Raw genomic sequence first — 18705 nt, 5'->3', positions numbered from 1 at the left:
GGTTGGTACATGCAGAGAAATAACGCCACACTAACTCTTACAGTTACAGACTGTTCATGTTTGCAGGTATGTTTGGATATGATTTACAGAAAAATGTTACCAAGCAATGGGGAAATCAGCATGCAGGATATTTCCTGACAAAAAATATTCTAACCAAAATCCATCTGAAACTGGTAGTACGTGGACAACATATGCTTGGTGACACATTTATGTGATCTTATGACTTACATAACAGTAAAGTCATAAAACTATCAGATGAACTAAGCATCTTCATATTTATTTAGAGGTATAAACTAGGCACAGGGTATAACATATGCTACTTAAGATCTTCCTCACCCTGGTTAATAATTTAGAGCTCTTTTCATTGGTTGCAGCACAGACACTGCCTCCTTTAGAAAAGAAAATTGCTTATTTTGCTGCTGTGTTTTTGGCGAAGTTTGCCCACTTCAGGACCACAATTACATAGACTTGATCATACGCCTTGTTGAAGAGCCGGAAATAAGCAATTCTCCATGTCCTCTTAACCCCACGAAACTTGAGAAACGGAACACATGCAGCTCTAAAAATGCACTGTACTCTTCGGGAAGTAAGGGCGCAGTACATCACAGAGCACAAGACTATAAACTGAAGTTTTGCAGGAATTTGCACAATCGATTTCGTCCAGAGGACAAGCCCATCCCACAAAAAATATAAGCACTCAACTCATTGTGTAGCAGAAAAAAGTTGAAATAATTCAGGGAAAGAAACTGATGATTACAGTCCAGAAGAATAGTACAGAAGTCTTACATGTATCAACTATCAAGCTAATTAAACAATGCACCAAAGACCGCAGTAGTTACATAACAGTAAAGTCATAAGACCATCCGAAGAACTAAACACAGGGTATAACATATGCTGCTTAAGATCTTCCTCGCCCTGGTTAATAATCTAGAGCTCTTTTCATTGGTTGCATCACAGACACTGCCTCCTTCAGAAAAGAAAATGCTTATTCTGCTGTTGTGTTCTTTGCGAAGCTTCCCCACTTCACGACCATAAATACATAGACTTGATCATACACCTCATCGAAGAGCCGGAAATAAGCAATTCTCCATGTCCTCTTGAACAACAATGCACAAAACACCACCCAGAGTCCCACCACAAGTCCCAGCACAAGACCAAAATGAAAGGTCAGTGGATCAAACTCTTGCTTGGTGCTTTCAAGATCGCTATGGATGATGAAAGAATCATTTCCTGGACAATTCTTTTTTTTTTGGAACGAAGACGCCAGACGCGTCCGGCTTTAAATTAATAAAGCCCTCAGGCACCAGTTCAGCAAGGTACAACCCAGAAAAGCATAAAACAGGTTCAGTCCAAGAGGACGACGGAAACGAGCACAGAGGTTCCACGCGAAGGCAACATTACACCATACAAATCATCCAACGCAGAAGACCTATCTAACATGAAACAGCCACCGGAGGCACCAAAAGCATCATCGAGTCGTCGTGTCTTGTCTAGCCATCACCTGGATAGTCTTGATGCGCGCCATGGCCTCCGACATGCGCTCAGCATCGCGCTCCTTCCCCAGCGGAGTCCAAGTCTGAAAGAAAAGGTGACATTTGAAGATCACATCCGCAGGGTGGTTAGGAAATTTTTTCTCAATCGTAATTTTATTGCGCGTCGTCCAAATAGCCCACAGTAGCGCCCCTACGCAACGCCAAGCGATTCTACTACTAGACCCTCGCGTGGTTTTAAGGATGGCTATCAGGTCGTTCCCCGAGGCTGGGTTCCAGTTCGAGTGGAAGGCTTCCCTAACTGCACTCCACGCGAACCTGGCTAGGTGGCATCTAAAAAAGACATGGTTAGCATCTTCACCTAGACCGCACACAGTGCAGGTACCGTCAGCCGGACTGTTACGTTTTGCCACATTATCCGACGTGGGCAGCCTATTCCTGAGCAATTGCCACATGAAGATTTTAATTTTCAAGGGCAGGCCTGCCTTCCATAGCCCCCTAGCTATGTCTAGCGCTGTCCCTTCAGTAAGCTTGTTGTATAAAGATTTAACCGAGAATTTCCGGGACGCTGTCAAGCTCCATTCGACCAAATCTTCGCCCGGCCCTATACGGTTGTCACCAATTTGTTGCACTAGGTCGTCCCATGCCTCCCGTTCGGCAATGGAAAGGGCCCTCATAAAATGGATCGCTGGAGGGTCAGTACGGACTGCCTCTCCCACTAAGATGTTGGTGTCAGTGGCAATCCGAAAAAGATTGGGGTGACTTTGCCAAAGGGGAGAGGCTCCCAGCCAATGATCCAGCCAAAAGCGAGTGGATTGTCCATTTTGAATCTGGAATTTGGCCCCGATAGCAAACGCTGGTCGGACCGCTTGGATCCCTTTCCAAAACACGGAGCCGTTGGCCAGGGCACTGAAAGGATTCCCATTTGGGAAATACTTAGCCTTAAGCAGCTGAGCCCAGAGATTCGTCTCGTTTTGGGCAAGCCGCCACCACCATTTGGACAGAAGGGCTACGTTCATAAGTTTGGAGTTTAGGATCCCCAAACCTCCGAATTTTTTTGGCCTACAGACAGCCGCCCACTTTACCAGGTGATATTTCCGCTTGATACCAGTTCCTTCCCAAAAGAACCGGGATCGCGGTGTATCTATCTTAGCGTGCACGCCATCCGCTAATAAGAACATCCCCATAGTGAATAGGGGCAGGGAAGAGAGGCTCGAGTTAGTTAAAATGAGCCTAGCCGCAGAAGACATAAAACGCCCACGCCACGGGCTAACCCTATTGGCCACCTTCCCATACAGCGGCTCCCACTCTGAAATCGAAAGTTTGCGATGGGATATAGGAAGCCCCAGATACTTTATTGGAAAGCTCCCAAGCTTGCAATTAAGTAGATTTGCGGCACGCCGAATTTGATGGTCGTCCATCCCCATGATGATGACCTCGCTTTTAAGAAAATTAATTTTGAGACCGGACAAGATCTCAAAGGCTAATAACAAAAGCTTAATCGATGCGATACTATGATCGTCGGGCTTAAACAAAAGCAAGGTATCGTCTGCGTATTATAGATGGGTCACACCACCCGGGATGAGGTGTGGAACGAGTCCCTTAACATGACCAGCCTCGCTGGCCTTGGACAGCATAGCTGCCAAAGCGTCTGCCACAAAATTAAAGACAAGTGGGGAGATGGGATCGCCCTGTCTTAACCCTTTCCTATTACGGAAAAACTTCCCCATTTCGCCATTGACAATAACCGAGGCGTTGCCACTCGAGATCAGATGCATGATCCGGTGTACGAAACCCGCCTCAAATCCCTTTTTGAGGAGGACTTCCCGCACGAACTCCCAGTTTACGCGGTCGTACGCTTTTTCAAAATCGAGCTTGAGGATAACGCCCTGTCCACGAGTACGTTTTAACTCGTGGATTATCTCCATGAGCGCAATAGGCCCTTCAAGAATGTTTCTACCCTTAAGGAAAGCGGTCTGGCTCTTATGGATAACTCGTTGGGCAACCGGCGCTAACCTAGAGGCAAAGGCTTTGGCACATAACTTGAAGGGAACATTTAGGAGCGTGATCGGACGGAACAGCTTGATTGTATCCGCCCCTTTGACCTTGGGAATCAAACAAATCGCCCCATAATTAAGTCTCGAGAGGTCAACCGTACCTAGGGCGAAGCCATTAATAATAGCTTGGAAGAGTTCTCTAAGGAAAGGCCAAAACTTTTTGAAGAACTCTACCAGCCAGCCATCCGGGCCTGGAGCCGTGTCGTTCTTCATGCCCGCAAGCGCTAGGTCAATCTCTTGTGGCATAAAGGACAGCATGAGTGCGTCGTTTTCCTGTTGAGACACCCTCTCCTCCGGGCCCCATAAGTCTTCCCTAAGACTTAAGCCTTTCTCGTCGGCTGTTCCCAACAACTCGACAAAGAAATCGAAGATGTGCTTAACGATTTCAGACTGGGACACCAGAGTCCCATGCTCCGACTGTAGTCTTAGGATGGTACTCTTGCGTTTACGGCCGTTGGCGTACGCGTGAAAGTAGCCGGTGTTGGCGTCTCCTTTCACGACCCACTTGACGCCGCCCCTACGTCGCTAGTACTCCTCCTCTGCTCTAAGGATAGCCAAGACCTGGTTTTCTAGAGAATATCGGTGCTCCCATTCGTCGCCAGAGAAAGGTCTGGCATCCGCCTACGCGTCTAAACTCGCGATTTCTTCCACGATGCATTCCCTTTCCCTTTTGGACTCGCTGCCGTGGTTGGCCCCCCATCCCCTGAGGAAAGCCCGCAATGCCGCAGCCGCAGTGGACCAGAACTCTACTAGTCCTCTTTGGCACCCCACCTGGTCTCCAATCAAGGCCCAACGAGTCGTGACCAACTGACAAAAGCCCTCGTGTTCGAACCACGCCGTCTCGAAGAAAAATCTACGGCTGCGACGCCTACTGTCCTCCCCTGACGACAGAATTAAAGGGACATGATCTGAACCAATGCGCGTCTCGGCCATTAAGGTACAAAGGGGGAACAGGGCCTCCCAATCGTTTGAACAAAAAACACGGTCGAGAACACATCTCACTGGAACCTGCTGTTTGTTAGTCCAAGTGTACCTTGCACCTGTCCGCGCAATTTCCCTAAGAGCCGCGGCCGCAATAACATTGTTGAAAAGGGACACCCTAGCCCAGTCAATGTTGCTATTGCTCTTGTCCGCCCCCGAGCGGATCAAGTTAAAGTCCCCGCCCACCACGATGGGCAAGTTGGCCGCTCGCTTGGCCCCGACCAAGGTTGTGATTTCCCCCAAGAAATCTGCAGACCTCGCGTGATCCGCCGGCCCGTAGACACTGACAATCACCCAAGTAGCCATGGATACCCGGTGACGAACAGTAACTGCAATATAGAATAAACCCGGCTCCCACGCAATAACATCACAGATATCTCTATTACAACCCATCAGCTGACCTCCAGAGTGCCCCATGGAAGGGGTCCAAAACCAATCAAAACGCTGTAAAGGATCATACGCCACTAAATCTCTAAACGAGAAATCAGCCTTAATAGTCTCTTGGAGCGCAACAAAATCTATGTGTTCTTTAGACATATACTCTCTGAGCTGCGTACGCCGCCCCCCATGGCCGCATCCGCGAATGTTCCAGAAGATGTATCTCATCAGATAACCCTATTACGCAGGTGAACTCCACGGGAGCTCACCGCCTTGGCCACACGCTTCCTTGCCGGCGCTCGGCTGGAAGAAGGCAAGTCCGAGGCCACCCCGGCCTCGTCTTCCTCGGTGGGCAAATCTACTGCACCAGCCCCTACTGGTATCACGGCCTGACCATCCGCGGGCTGCACAACCGCACAACGGGCGGCAGCAGCCGCAAGAGCGGCCTGAGCATCTTCACGCGCGCGAACTAAGGGAATGATATCCAAAGGCGAGGAATCTAGTGCAACGCCACTATCGTGAAGAATCTCAGCTAGATGGACGTCAGAGAAGGCATTTAAGATCTTGTAAGAGGGGGAAGGGTTACCTGTCACGTCCATGTTCTTGTCAGCCGCACGGAGCTTGGCGCTTTCCAACGAGGACAAGTTCCCGAGCTTGGCCTTGGCGCGCACGCTAGGAGCCCGGGTCGCCACCGGAGTCGCTCTCGAACGCTTGGCCTTGGTCGCCGGCCCTGGCGCCTCCAGAGCCACTCCTAGCTCTCCTCCCAGCGCATCGATCGCACCCGCCGCCTCCTTGGCCACCGTCTTGTTCCCTGGTTTCCTCCCTGTTGTCTTCTTGCCCTGCCGCCCGGAGCCGCTCGACATCCGCTTGCCCGAGGCCGGGGTAAGGTCAGTTGCCTCGCATCCTGACCCCGAGCCCCCTGCGCGCGCTGGAGAGGCAGTCAAAGGGTCTGACTCCTTCGACACCAGCGGCAAGGGCACAGGCTTGATTTGAGGCAAGTTGGAGCCGTACTGGTCGAAAGACTGATCCAGGGAGCGGGCGAGGGGGGGGGGGAACTAACAGCAGTGTCTTGAGTAGCTATCACACCCAACTTTTCCCAAGTCTCCATGTCAATGGAAGTATCTGGAATGCTCTCTTCGGGTTCCTCATGCATCTCGCCCATCTCCACATCTTGGCCAGCCGGGGCCGCCCCCGCGCCCGGCGCCACCTGCTGGTGCCCCCCAGCCGCAGAGTTGCCCGTTGCCGCACCCTTAACAGCTTGCTTGGAGTTAATCACCGCGGCTGCCCCGGGTTTAAGTTTGAGCTGCCCGCCCGCACCATGCTGGCTTTCTGAAAGGGGGGCGGATGGGCCCGCCCCAGACGCACCACTTCCGTTCCCCAGCCTCCGCGGCATCCGCTCCACCTCCACCTTGATCTGGTACCCTTCTTGGTTAAACCACACTTCGACCGTGCCGTTAAGTTTAGCCGGCGACTTGCAAGCCAGTTTCATCCTCACAGGCCCCAACTTTATGAGGGAAAGCTCGTCGACCACGATCGGACGTCCCAGCATCTTAAAAGCCTCCTTGATACACTCAATCTTGCGGTGTTTCTCAGGGATCCCGTAGAGCCGCACCCAAGCTTCTGGCATCACCATCGGGAGAATCACCTCTTGCTCCACATCACGCACCCTAGCAATGATATCGTTGATAGAAAGGAAAAGCTTGCCACTAGTCCGGGCCATATGCAGGAGATCTGCTGAAGGGAACACCACCATGAAATCGTCCTCTCCTACTTGGGTGACTTGCCAGTCCCAATCCCCCGTGACCATGTGGTTGAGCTCCTGAATAAGAATCCGCAGGCTCAGACGTCCTGGCTCAGCCGAGAGGATGGCGGCGTTGCCAACAGAGAGCTGCCGTGGACCCTCGGATTCCTCCTCCTCTTCGAACTGCAGACAAAAGAAGCCTTCCCCAGAAATTGCGCTACCCATGATCTGCAAACAGGCTGCCGACCCCTCGTCGGGCAGTGCGCAGACGCATGTCCCTCCTCCTTGCATAGCACACACAAGGGCTTGAATTTACACTGCGACTGGAAATGGCCAAGTCTCCCGCACTTGAAGCATTCCACCTCCGGGGCCTTCGGCACATCCTCCACTAGAGTGGGTTCGTCCGCCGTACCCTTCGATCCAGGGAGGAGCGGCACCGTCAGGGGGGCGGAAGCCGCCCTGGGCCTCTTGGCCAGTGGATCCCCGTGGCCACCACCACAGTTAGGGTGATCCATTGGCTTCCGCTCCAACTCCCGCCGCCGCGCCAACTCCTTCTTCTTCTTCTTCTTTCTCTCCTGCTGCTGGATCCACCAGGGGGGAGGAGGACCCCAGTCCCCCTCGCGCCCCACTTGCTCTTGGAAGCGGTCGGATCTACCACTTTGCCTCACGCGCATCTCCTGCGACGCCTTCTCCCGCGGGTCTCGCTCCCGCCGCCGTGCCCCATCCAGGTCCTTGGCCTCCATCGGCCTCTTCTCCATGCGCCGCTCGCTCATCACCGCCGCTGCAAACGAAATGGGAAGCGAAGGAGGGGGGGGGGTGGGGCGAATGGATCTGGCGAGGTGAGCAAGGCGCCGCACCTCGTTTCTGGTTGCGGGAAACCCTAGCGAGGGGGCGAGGCAGCCGCGCCGCAGCCATAAAAATGTGCCGTCGCTGGGCCTAGACCTAGGAAACGCTGGCGCGGGCCTAACCGGGCCAGTCGGCCCAGTAAGAACCAGGCCACCGCCCGCAGGCTGATGTGTGGGCCCCACTAGGCAAGACACACCCTCGCCACCCGTCCCAGGCACGGGGGCCGGCCCACGGCCCACTAGCCCGACCACGGCCACAGGCCCAGCAGCGCCAACCCTAGCCTGCGAGGAAACAGAGCCATCGTCCTCCGCCGACCGCCCTGCCGCCGCCTCCACCTCCTCCGGCCCCCGACCGGCGGCCACCTGCGACGGCAGGCGCGGCCACTCAGCCTCCGAGGCCACTGGAGCGAGCATCGCGGACGCCGCCCACGACCTGATCGTCTGCGCGGCATCTCCAGGAGACGCCCCCCTGACCGGGGTCTGCGAGGGCGGCCAGGCCTGAACAGCGACGGCGCGCGAACCCCGGCCACCCGGGGCGAAGCGGCGACGCGCCCCAGCGGCGCCGCTCCCCTCGGCTTGCGCGTAGGCGACAAAATCACCCAACGACGGGCCCTCAGGCACCGGCCGCCCTGCCTCCGACTCCAGATCCACGCCGTCCACGTCCTCCGGCTCCTCTCCTGCCAACGCCCAGAACCTACCTCCTACCGACGCCACCACCGAGCCCACCGCCGCGCCCCGCCGCGACCAAGCCGGGGAGGAGCCAGGACCTCTCCTAACCACCTCCCAGCCATCGCCGGCCGGAGCACTGGGCGACCGGGGCAAGGTGCCCGAGCCGTCGCCTGAAGGAGCGCCTAACGGTCTACTCATCCTAACCAAACTGATGACTCTGCCTCGTGGTTTACTCGGTCATGTGCCTTTCCATCTTTTTAAGAGGAGGCCCACAAAGTCCACTGTTGCCGATGTATATAAGTGAAGGGTTATCTGAATTAAGGGTGTCAAGTTGCCGGCCAGAGGGTATCCTTCCAGATAAGTTGTTGTAAGACAGGTTCAAGGCCTCCAACAATGTCAGACTTGACAAGCTCGATGGGATTTCACCAGAAAGCTTGTTCTCAGAGAAGTCGAGAGATACCAGTGATTGCATGGCCCCAATCATGTCTGGAATTGGTCCACTCAATTTGTTTGATGATAAATTCAAGTTCATCAGTGCAGCAAGGGAAGTGACGCCTGTAGGGATTTCACCGGTCAAAGAGTTACCTGATAAATCAATGCTCACAAAATATGCAAGTGTTGTACCATATAGAAGTTGCTGTCCTTTCGTAACTACTGACAATATTTCTCCGAGGTGACCAACCCCCATCTCCAGGGAATTATCTCCCGAATCATGTACATCATCCATATACATGAATTCCGTTTGTACTATTTTCATGAGTGTTAGGTTTGATAGATGCCCAGGTATTGCACCAGAGAAATTGATGCATGATAGATCCAAGTACTGAAGATGCCCAAGGCTTGTTATATTAATTGGAATATTACCAGAAAATGTATTGTGGCTCAGTAGTAAAAAACACAAGTTCCCCAGATCTCCTATCCATGAAGGCAGTCTTCCAGACAACTTGTTCCATGAAAGGTCCAAGAACTTAATAGCTGTGTGATACGATCCTCAACTCCCTCTGCTCGATCGAATATCAGTTCATCACATATCTGGGTACAATTGATGAATTTGGTAGCAGCAAGAAAGGGGATCGGGAATTGAGAGCCAGGGGATGGGAAGGGGATAACGCCACAGGCGGCCGGTTCAGGGTTCTGTTCTTTCTTGCCCTTCCACTCCACACACACAAGCTTATATAGCTAGGTCACTTGCTCCAACTTGGGCCATTGCAACGACTGTTGGGCCTCCTCTCCCGCCTGGGCCGTCCTTGTACTGTTTCCTGATGAGCAGGCCGGTGCCGGGCAGTAGTAAGGCCCGTGACACTGTGTTATTCTGCGAAGATGTTGGCACTTTTCCTGATAAACTGTTGTTACTGAGCAGTAGAAATTGTGTTTTTTGGATGGGAAAACAAAGAGGAATTTCACCCTCCAAAGAATTGTTCGACAAATCCACATAAACTAGCTTTTGCAATTTGCAAAGAGATTCTGGAATGTACCCACCAATTCGGTTTGAATAGATAATCAATACTTGAAGCCAGGGTGCTTCAAAATTTGATGGTATTACTCCTGAAAAGTTATTCTTGGAGATGTCTAAAATAGTGATATTTGTCAGCAACGAAGGTATTGACCCAGTGAGCCGGTTTGAACTCAGGTAGAGTTCCTCCAAAGCCATGCTATCCAGATGTGCTGGCAAGCTGCCACTTATTTGGTTGTTAGACATATTGAGATATGTTGCCTGTCAAAATGTATACCAAAACCAACCAGGGAACTTGTCCACTAAACCGGTGCTTGAGATGTCAAGATGAGTGATTCCCCGCAGCTGCTGAAGCCAGGCTGGAAAGAGAGGACCGATTTGACAAGATGCGAAATCTGCAAACTGTAGCGAAAAGGGAGAATGCCAATCTGAATCCACAACAATCCTTAAACTATTGGAAGACAAGTCTATGCCCTTTAAACTTTTCAGGTTTGCAAAGTGTTCTTCTGTGATCACACCACTAAGGTTGTTGTTGCTTAGATCCAGTCCAACCATATTCTTCAGGTAACCTAATTCATTGGGTACACTTCCATTGAGGTGATTACTGGAGAGGTCTAGGGTGGTTAAGCTAGTTAAATGCATAACTTCTGGTGGTATAGGTCCAGTAATTTTGTTGTCTTTGAGAGAAAGGATAGTCAAATGCTTCAGTTTTCCAAGCTCGGCTGGTATACTTCCGGTCAAGTTGTTGCTAAATATGACCAAATAAGTTAGAGCAGTAAGAGCACCAATTTCAGTTGGTACATTCCCATTGAGCTGATTCATGCTGAGATCAAGGTAAGTTAAACGCACCAAATTCCAAAGCCCTAGTGGTATAAGTCCAACAAGGTTGTTGTTGCACATGTCAAGTATGTTCAAGCTGCTGAATTCCCCTACAACATTCGGCAGGGTCCCCATGAATTTGTTTTCACTGAAATGCAGCTCTTGCAATTTTTCCGGTGGACATTGCAACCCTTCCATCAACACCCCTATATCTCCATTCATAGAATTATATGAGAGGTCGAGTATTTCCAAATGGCAAAGATTAATAAGAAGATTTTTAAGGTTTCCAGTCTTATTCAGATTGTTGTCTGACAAATCAAGTACCTTGAGTGACGTCATATTTCCTAGTGCGTCCGGAAACTTTCCAAATAACTGATTCTGACGAAGACTGAGGTATTTGAGGCTTGTTACTTTCCAAAACCAACTTGATGAAATTGAGTGGTCCAAATTATTATAAGAAAGATCAAGCTTCTCAAGTTTCGTGAGGTTAAGGTAGGGAAGCGTTTGGCTTGCAGTATCAAGTGAGCATGCAGCAATATTGATAACCCTCAGAGATGGAATCATATTCAAGGTATGAAGCCAGTCAGCTATCATTGAGAGATCTATTCCGCTCATGCTAAGGTGCTGCAGCAATGGTAGCTTTGTTAACCAGGTGATGTCCGTTGAGGACAACCCAGAATAATCAACCTGGCCAAGGTCAAGATGCTGCAACTTGGACAGGTTACCAAGGTGAGAAGGAACTCTACCGGTAAATGGGATACCAGAGAGGTTAATATATTTCAAATTCTCCATGGAACCCAAGAATTGAGGAATATGACCGGTTGGCCCTAGCAAACAGTTCATGCTAAGATCCATATGCTCTAGATCCTTCAAGGAAAGCAGAGAGGGACTTATCTCGCCGAACAATGACTTAGCATAAGCGCACCCATCATAGTAATCGCCGTCATCAGGGTTCAGAACTGTATTGCGACGAAGGTGAAGCTTGATGACATGACCTGTTCGGTTGCTGCAATCGACGCCCCTCCACCGGCAGCAATCCTGCCCGTGCCACGAGGTGAGGGCATGAGCGCCGTCATTTGTGATGCTCTTCTTGAAGGAGAGCAAGGCGGCCCTCTCGGCTGGGATGCAGCCGCCATCATGGGCTTGCACAAGCTGGGGTTGAAGTGCTAGTGCATGCACCATTTGTGAAAAAGAGGCGATGCATATGATGATGAGGGTGGTGAACTGGGGACTGGTTGTGCCATGCATGATGGAAGAACAAGAGCTGGGTAGCTGAGAAAGCATCATACGGGCTAGATCTGTATGCTATAGGCTTAGTGTAACTAGTATGTAGCTACATACCAGAGCCATGCTACCAGAGATGTTTGGCCACACTAGAGTCTACGGTCAAAGTCCCAGTGCTTCAGGGTTTCAAGGAGGCCCACTCAATCAAGTCTGGTTCATACAATTGTGTGGCCAGGCAGAATCGGGGGCGTCACAACCTGCCTCTATCAGAGCATCTACAGCTCAGGACATCAAATCCGGCCCTCAAGCGCGGACATTGACCGAACGCTCCTTATTTTGCTGCGTCTTATATCCATGCAACACATGCACGTATGAAAATGAACTTGCCTTCATCAACAAATAGTACCAAATTTAGTTAAATCAGGCATAATTATAGCATAAATGATCATCAGACAACCAAAGGATACAATTTCAATCAGACGGTGCCATAAAATACGATAAAAATAGTTAATTAAACGGAAAAGGGCGAAGGAAATCATCATTTCCTTGCCGCCCCCTTCCGCTTGCGGTCGGCGGTCGCCCGCCGGAGAGTCATCGTTGTTGCTGAAGTCGTCCGACAGCTCCATGTAAACCCCAGCAAACCTGCGGAGCAAGCGTTCCTGCTCCTCAGCGTGCCTCCTTGCCTTCACCTTCGTCGCCGCCTTCGCCGACATCTCGCGTTCCGACAGCTCGTTAGCGAGCCAGAGCACTTTCGCGTTCTTTCGCCATAGCCGCTGCACATCCGTCTCCGCCGTTGTGAGGGAGCGCCGAAGGACGGATGCAATGAGCGCGTCCTCAGGATCGACTGGCACGCGCGCGAGTGCCCGGCGCCTCGCCGACACGTCGCCCGCCGCCACAACCATCCTCGCGCGTTGTCATGTGGCCCACGCCTCCGACTCGAGCGTCCTCGGCCGGCCCGGCGCCGGCAAGGGCACAAGCACCCCAAGGTGCTCCTGGACGCCCTTCGGAGGTAGAATGGACGTGGTGGAGGCGGGGCGGCATACCTGGAGTAGGGCGGAGCTGGCGGCGCTCCCACCGGTGCTGCGTGCCGGACAGGACGGCTCAGCAATGTCGCCCACACTGCGACGATGGACGGAAGGGGACGACGCGTCATTCCGTGAGCTATTGCCGCCCTGATCTAGACGGGGGCGGCACAAGCAATGCGGAGAGCGACCGCATCGACGTCGCTCTCGTCGCCATTGGTGCAGGAGCTGACGCGGTCGTCCGCCATGGATCGGACTGGGAAGAGGAGAGGACGAAGAGAGTGGAGTGGACTGAGGCTTAAGGTTCATCGAAGGGGATATATGTGGGGTAGGGGTGGGCCGGGCTAACGTGGCAGACGCACCCGGGCGCGCCCGGGTCGTCCCATATCTGCTCCATACTTGGGTTGGATATGAGGGGCGCCGGACAGCCCGTGCGTTTGAGGACGGTTTAAGACACTCGGGTGGGTCGGTTTTTTGTGACTGGTTAGGCCGCTTGGGCATTTGAGACAGGTTTGAGGTCTTCGGCGATAGATGCTCTCGCGACCTGCACGCTTGATTCCACCGATTTTTTTCTTCTCTCGAAAACCGTATATGTCAATAGTAAATCGCTAGTGGTTTTTCTGGTTTTTGGCTACACAATATGAAAAGAAAATAAAAGTGCTAGAAAGGGGACTTGTCTATTCATTAGACTTTGAACCAACTAAGCCACTTTTATAAGCCACTTTTAGTTGTTGTCTGTTGTATATAAACAAGGTTATTTTAAACCTTTCCTTTTTCTGTCATACCAGCGATAATAAATTTTTTTTGCTTGATAACTTTGGCATGACCAGCGTGATAACTATGACTTGAGCAACATGATAACTATATTATGGTAAGCCTGATAACTATAATATGAGAAGGTGAACCCAGGCCACCCTGTCTCTGCTATGCTCGGCCCATGCTCTTCCTATGAGAGGCGTTCTTCGCCGGTATGGACGAATGGCCGCCGTGGAAACCAACTTGGGATCCAGCAAGAATTCACAAGAAGTGTACCAGCACTTGATTACCAGAGAAAACCCAATCGCTGAAACCAATAGATGCATAAATTGGTTTCTGCAAATGGTAAGATGAAAACTTCATCCAAGTACCATGAACAAGCAGAAAACTTAAGACATGGTACAAGAAGTCTGAATGCTCCACACAACCGATTAGAAAGCAGCACGTCAGGACCAAATGCAGTTCTAAACATCATCATGTGCATTGTACTCGTGAGAAAGGGAGTACATAACAGAGTACAGGATTATAAACTGAAGTTTTGCAAGAGTTTCCATGATAGATTTACACCAGATGAAGAACCCATTGCAACAACAACAAAAGTAATTTATCTCACCCCTGATCGCAGAAACGAGTTCAAAATATTCAGCAAAAGACGTTCATAATTACAGTCCAGAAAACTAGTAAAGTCTTGCATGTATCGGGATATTTGAACAACACATAAGTCTTGCATCTACCACAACAATTATACAATAATGATGTCATAAATGTATCAGAAGAACTAACATCTCCATCTTTATTTAGAGGAATAAACAAGGCACACGATAAACATATGTTGCTGAACATCTTTCTCACCAAGTCACCATGGTTAATTAATAGTCCAGAGCTCCCATTCAGAGAAAAAAAGTGCTTATTCTGCGGCTGTGTTCTTTGTGAAGCTTCCCCACTTCACAACCACAAATACATAGACTTGATCATATACCTTGTCGAAGAGCCGGAAATAAGCAGTTCTCCATGTCCTCTTGAACAACAAGGCACAAAATACCACCCAGAGCCCCACCACAAGTCCCAGCACAAGACCAAAATGAAAGGTCAGTGGATCAAACGGTTGCTTACTGCTTTCAAGATCGCCATAGACGATGAAAGAATCATTTCCTGGACAATTATTTTGGAGAGGAGGCCCACAGAGTCCACTGTTGCCGATGTATATAATTGACTGGTTGTTCGAATTGAGGGTGTCAAGTTGACGGCCAGAGGGTATCCTTCCAGATAAATTGTTGTAGGACAGGTTCAAGGCCTCCAACAATGCCAGGCTTGACAAGCTCGTCGGGATTTCACCAGAGAACTTGTTCTCAGAGAGGTCAAGGGATACTAGTGACTGCATGGCGCCAATCATGTTTGGAATCTGTCCACTCAATTTGTTTGATGATAAATTCAAATTCATCAGCGCATCAAGGGAAGTGATGTCTGTAGGGATTTCACCAGTCAAGGAGTTAGCTGATAAATCAATGCCAACAAAATATACAAGTGTTCTACCATATATAAGCTGCTGTCCTTTTGTAACTACTGACAATATTTCTCCAAGGTGAGTAGCTCCCATCTCGGTGTCGTTTCCAGTGACTCCATCATCCATTTCCAGGAATTCCTTTTGTTCTTTTTTCATAAGTGTTAGGTTTGATAGATGCCAAGGTATTTCACCAGACAAATTATTGCATGATAGATCCAAGTATTGAAGATTCCAAAGCCTTGTTATGTCGACTGGAATATTATCAGAAAATGCATTGTGGCTCAGTAGTACAAAATGTAAATTAGCCAGATCTCCTATCCATGTAGGCAATCTTCCAGACAACTTGTTCCATGCGAGATCCAAGAACTCCATATCCGTGTTATTCTGCAAAAATGCTGGGAATTCTCCTGATAAGTTGTTATTACCGAGCAGAAGATATTGCATTTTTTGGATGTCAGAACATTCAGGAATTTTCCCCTTCAAGAAATTATTTGACAAATCCAGATACAACAACTGTTCCAATTTGCAGAAGGATTCTGGAATGTACCCACCAATTTGATTAGAATATATAAGCAACATTTGAAGTTGGGAGGCTTCAAAATTTGATGGTATTACTCCTGAAAAATTATTGTTGGAGATGTCTAACATAGTGATATTTGATGGCAACGAAGGTATTGAGCCGGTGAGCCGGTTTGAACTTAGGTAGAGTTCTTCCAAGGCCATGCCATCCAGATGTGCTGGCAAGATGCCACTTATTTGATTGTTAGAGATGTCGAGATATGTTGTTTGTGAAAATGTATGCCAAAACCACTCAGGAAACTTGTCCTTTAAACCGGTGCTCGAAATGTCAAGTGCATCGATCCCCCGCAGCTGCTGAAGCCAAGCTGGAAAGAGAGGACCCATTTGGCATGATGCAAAATCTGCAGCCTGTAGCCTAAAGGGAGAACGCCAATCTGAATCGACTACAATCTTCAAATTATTGGAAGACAAGCTTATAATCTTTAAACCTTTTATATCAGCAATGTGTTCTTCTGTGATCACGCCACTAAGGTTGTTGTTGCTTAGGTACAGATAAACCAGATTCCTCAGAGAACCCATTTCAATGGGTAATGGTCCAGTAATTTTGTTCTCTGCAAGATTAAGGTAAGCCAAACGCTTCAATTTTCCAAGCTCGGCTGGTATAATTCCAGTCAAGTTGTTGCGGCTTATGTCCAAATAAGTCAGAGCAGTAAGGTCACCAATTTCAGTTGGAATAGTACCGTTGAGTAGATTCCAGTCGAGATCAAGGATGGTTAAATGCACCAAATTCCTAAGCCCAGTCGGTATAGATCCAACAAGGTTGTTGCAAGAAAGGTCAAGCATGCTCAAGCTGCTGAATTCCCCTATAAAATTTGGCAGGGCCCCGGTGAATTCGTTTCCATGCAAATTCAGCTCCAGCAGTTTCCCCCGTGCACATCTCGGCAATCCCTCCATCAACACCACTATATCTCCAATCATAGGATTTTTAGAAAGGTCGAGCACTTCCAAAGAGCAAAGATTTTCAATGTTTCCACTCTTATTCAGATTGGTAGCTGACACATCAAGGACCTTGAGCGACGTCATGTTTCCTAGTGCATCGGGAAGTTTGCCGAATAACCAATTTGCACGGAAATTCAGACGAAGACTGAGGTATTTGAGGCTCGTCACTTTCCAAAACCAACTTGATGCAATTGAGTGGCCTAAATTATTCTCAGACAAATCAAGCTTCTCAAGTTTCGTGAGGTTAAGGTAGGGAAGCGATTGACTTGCAGTATCAAGTGAGCATGCAGCAAGATTGATGACCCTTAGAGATGGAATCATATTCAATGTACCAGGCCAGTCAGTTATCCTAGAGAGATTTATTCCATTCATGCTAAGGTACTGCAACAATGGTAGCTTTGTTAACCAGGTGATGTCCGCCGAGTACATCTCGCTATAACCCTGACCAAGGTCAAGATGCTGCAACTTAGACAGATTACCAAGTTGAGAAGGAACTCTACCGGTAAATGGCATGCCGCAGAGGTTAAGATACCTCAAGTTCTCCATGGAGCTCAAGAACTGAGGAATGTGACTATTCGTCCCTACCAAACAGTTCATACTAAGATCCATGTGCTCTAGATGCTTCAAGGAAAGCAGAGAGGTACTTATCTCACCGTACAATGAATTAGCATCACTGCACGCATGATAGGTATCAGTTTCCACAGTTGTGTCGGCCAATGAATGATCATGACCACACCCATATGTGTTAAGGTCCGGACTTGTATTGGGAAGGTGAAGCTTGATGACATGACCTATTCGGTTGTTGCAACTGACGCCCCTCCACCGGCAGCAATCATGTCCGTGCCACGAGGCGAGGACACTTGCGTTGTCACTTGTGATGCCCTTGTGGAAGGCGAGCAAGGCGGCCCTCTCGGCTGGGATGCAGCCGCCACCATGAGCATGTGCAAGCTGGGGTTGGAGTGCTAGTGCATGCCCCACTTGCGAAAATGAAGTGAAGCTTAAGATGATGAACAACAGGTGGGTGGCGAACATGAGATTTGTTGTGTGATGCATCTTGGAAGAACAAGAGCTGGGTAGCTGGGGAAGCAATCGTACGCACTAAATCTGTATGCTACAGGCTCGGTGTTACTAGTATTTAGCTACATACCAGAGCCATACAACAGTCTACGGTCAAAGTCCCAGTGCTTCAGGGTTTCAAGGAGGCCCACTCAATCAAGTCGATCTGGTTCATACAATTGTGTGGCCAGGCTGATGGGAGTTGCCAGCCACTGGACTAGACGACTAGTAGCCTGCGTGTAACGATAGGGTACTGTCAAAGTCATCATCACTCAGCTCTGCTGGATGTAGAGGGCGCACTCTGGACAGTGGCACGCTTAACCATTCCAGCCATCTGAAACTCTCTAGACTTTTCAGACTTCGAACTACATCTGACAGGCAGCCCTCGTGTGGCGTCGTGTCGGCTTACCATCCACCGCCCAACAGCACCCAATGTCCCTCTTGCCTGGACTGAAACTTCAGAGGAAAAGAGGACGACGACGCTATGATTTTTTGACACTTAACCTTCTGCTGTAGTACTTAACCTTCCTGGATGCACTCGGAAAGGAAACTTCAGAGGAAAAGAGAACAGACAGATGAAACAAACTACTTTGTAGCGCTTAACCTTCCTGAATGCACTCTGAAATTTTGATGCTAAAAGCTCCGACGTAGTCTCCAGCATTCCTAAACATCTCAATGCAACGAACAAACACGCGTAGAATTTTTCCAAACGAGGCAACTTAAGAAAGGAACTACTACTACTAGAGCTCAAGGCGTTGGTATATTTATGGATTCATGGTGGCCAATAGAAGGTCGGCGACAAGCTCCCTGTTTGGCTGGAGACCGCCGCTGAGGGCATAGGTGCCAACTGCCAAGGGGGAATTCAGTCGCTCATGTTGCCCACCATGTTTTTGCTTCTTTTGTCTTCTCTTTTCTGTTGATTTTGGCTTGGCTAGCTTAGTTTTTTTCTTTTCTTTGCCTTCCTCTGGTTTGTCAGGCTTCTTTTTCAGTCTGTGCAGATTATGTTTTAAAGATAGTTTTCATTTCAAATAGAAGCAACATTGGAATTTTCGCCAAATTCAGTTGCAGGTTGTTGATTTTTGGGCAGAGGGAAGGGGGACGTAATTGGCCCCGTCAGGTCCACTCAATTATCTTTAGAGATTGGTCATAGTACACATAATTTCCCTCTAAAATATAGTCGCGACATTTCTGC

General features: G+C 49.4%; 1 protein-coding gene and 1 pseudogene across 1 annotated transcript; both read right to left on the bottom strand.

Annotated features, from left to right (window-relative positions):
• Positions 1-420: 420 nt before the first annotated feature.
• On the bottom strand, positions 421-11240 carry LOC109768271 (receptor-like protein EIX2; annotated as a pseudogene).
• Positions 11241-14054: 2814 nt separating this feature from the next.
• Positions 14055-18221, bottom strand: LOC109768265 (receptor-like protein EIX2). Its single transcript, XM_073499682.1, has one exon. It carries the CDS (start codon positions 17508-17510, stop codon positions 14343-14345), a length of 3168 nt encoding a protein of 1055 aa, XP_073355783.1. The 5' UTR covers positions 17511-18221; the 3' UTR covers positions 14055-14342.
• Between the last annotated feature and the right edge of the window lie 484 nt (positions 18222-18705).

Source organism: Aegilops tauschii, chromosome 5 (assembly GCF_002575655.3).
Source record: "Aegilops tauschii subsp. strangulata cultivar AL8/78 chromosome 5, Aet v6.0, whole genome shotgun sequence".
Classification (NCBI taxonomy): domain Eukaryota; kingdom Viridiplantae; phylum Streptophyta; class Magnoliopsida; order Poales; family Poaceae; genus Aegilops; species Aegilops tauschii.
Note: the sequence above shows the minus strand (reverse complement) of the source record. Positions and strands in the feature narration are given on the sequence as shown.

Coding starts and splice junctions, on each gene's coding strand:
- LOC109768265 (XM_073499682.1), bottom strand. CDS start 17,510: ATGCATCACACAACAAATCTCATGTTCGCCACCCACCTGTTGTTCATC.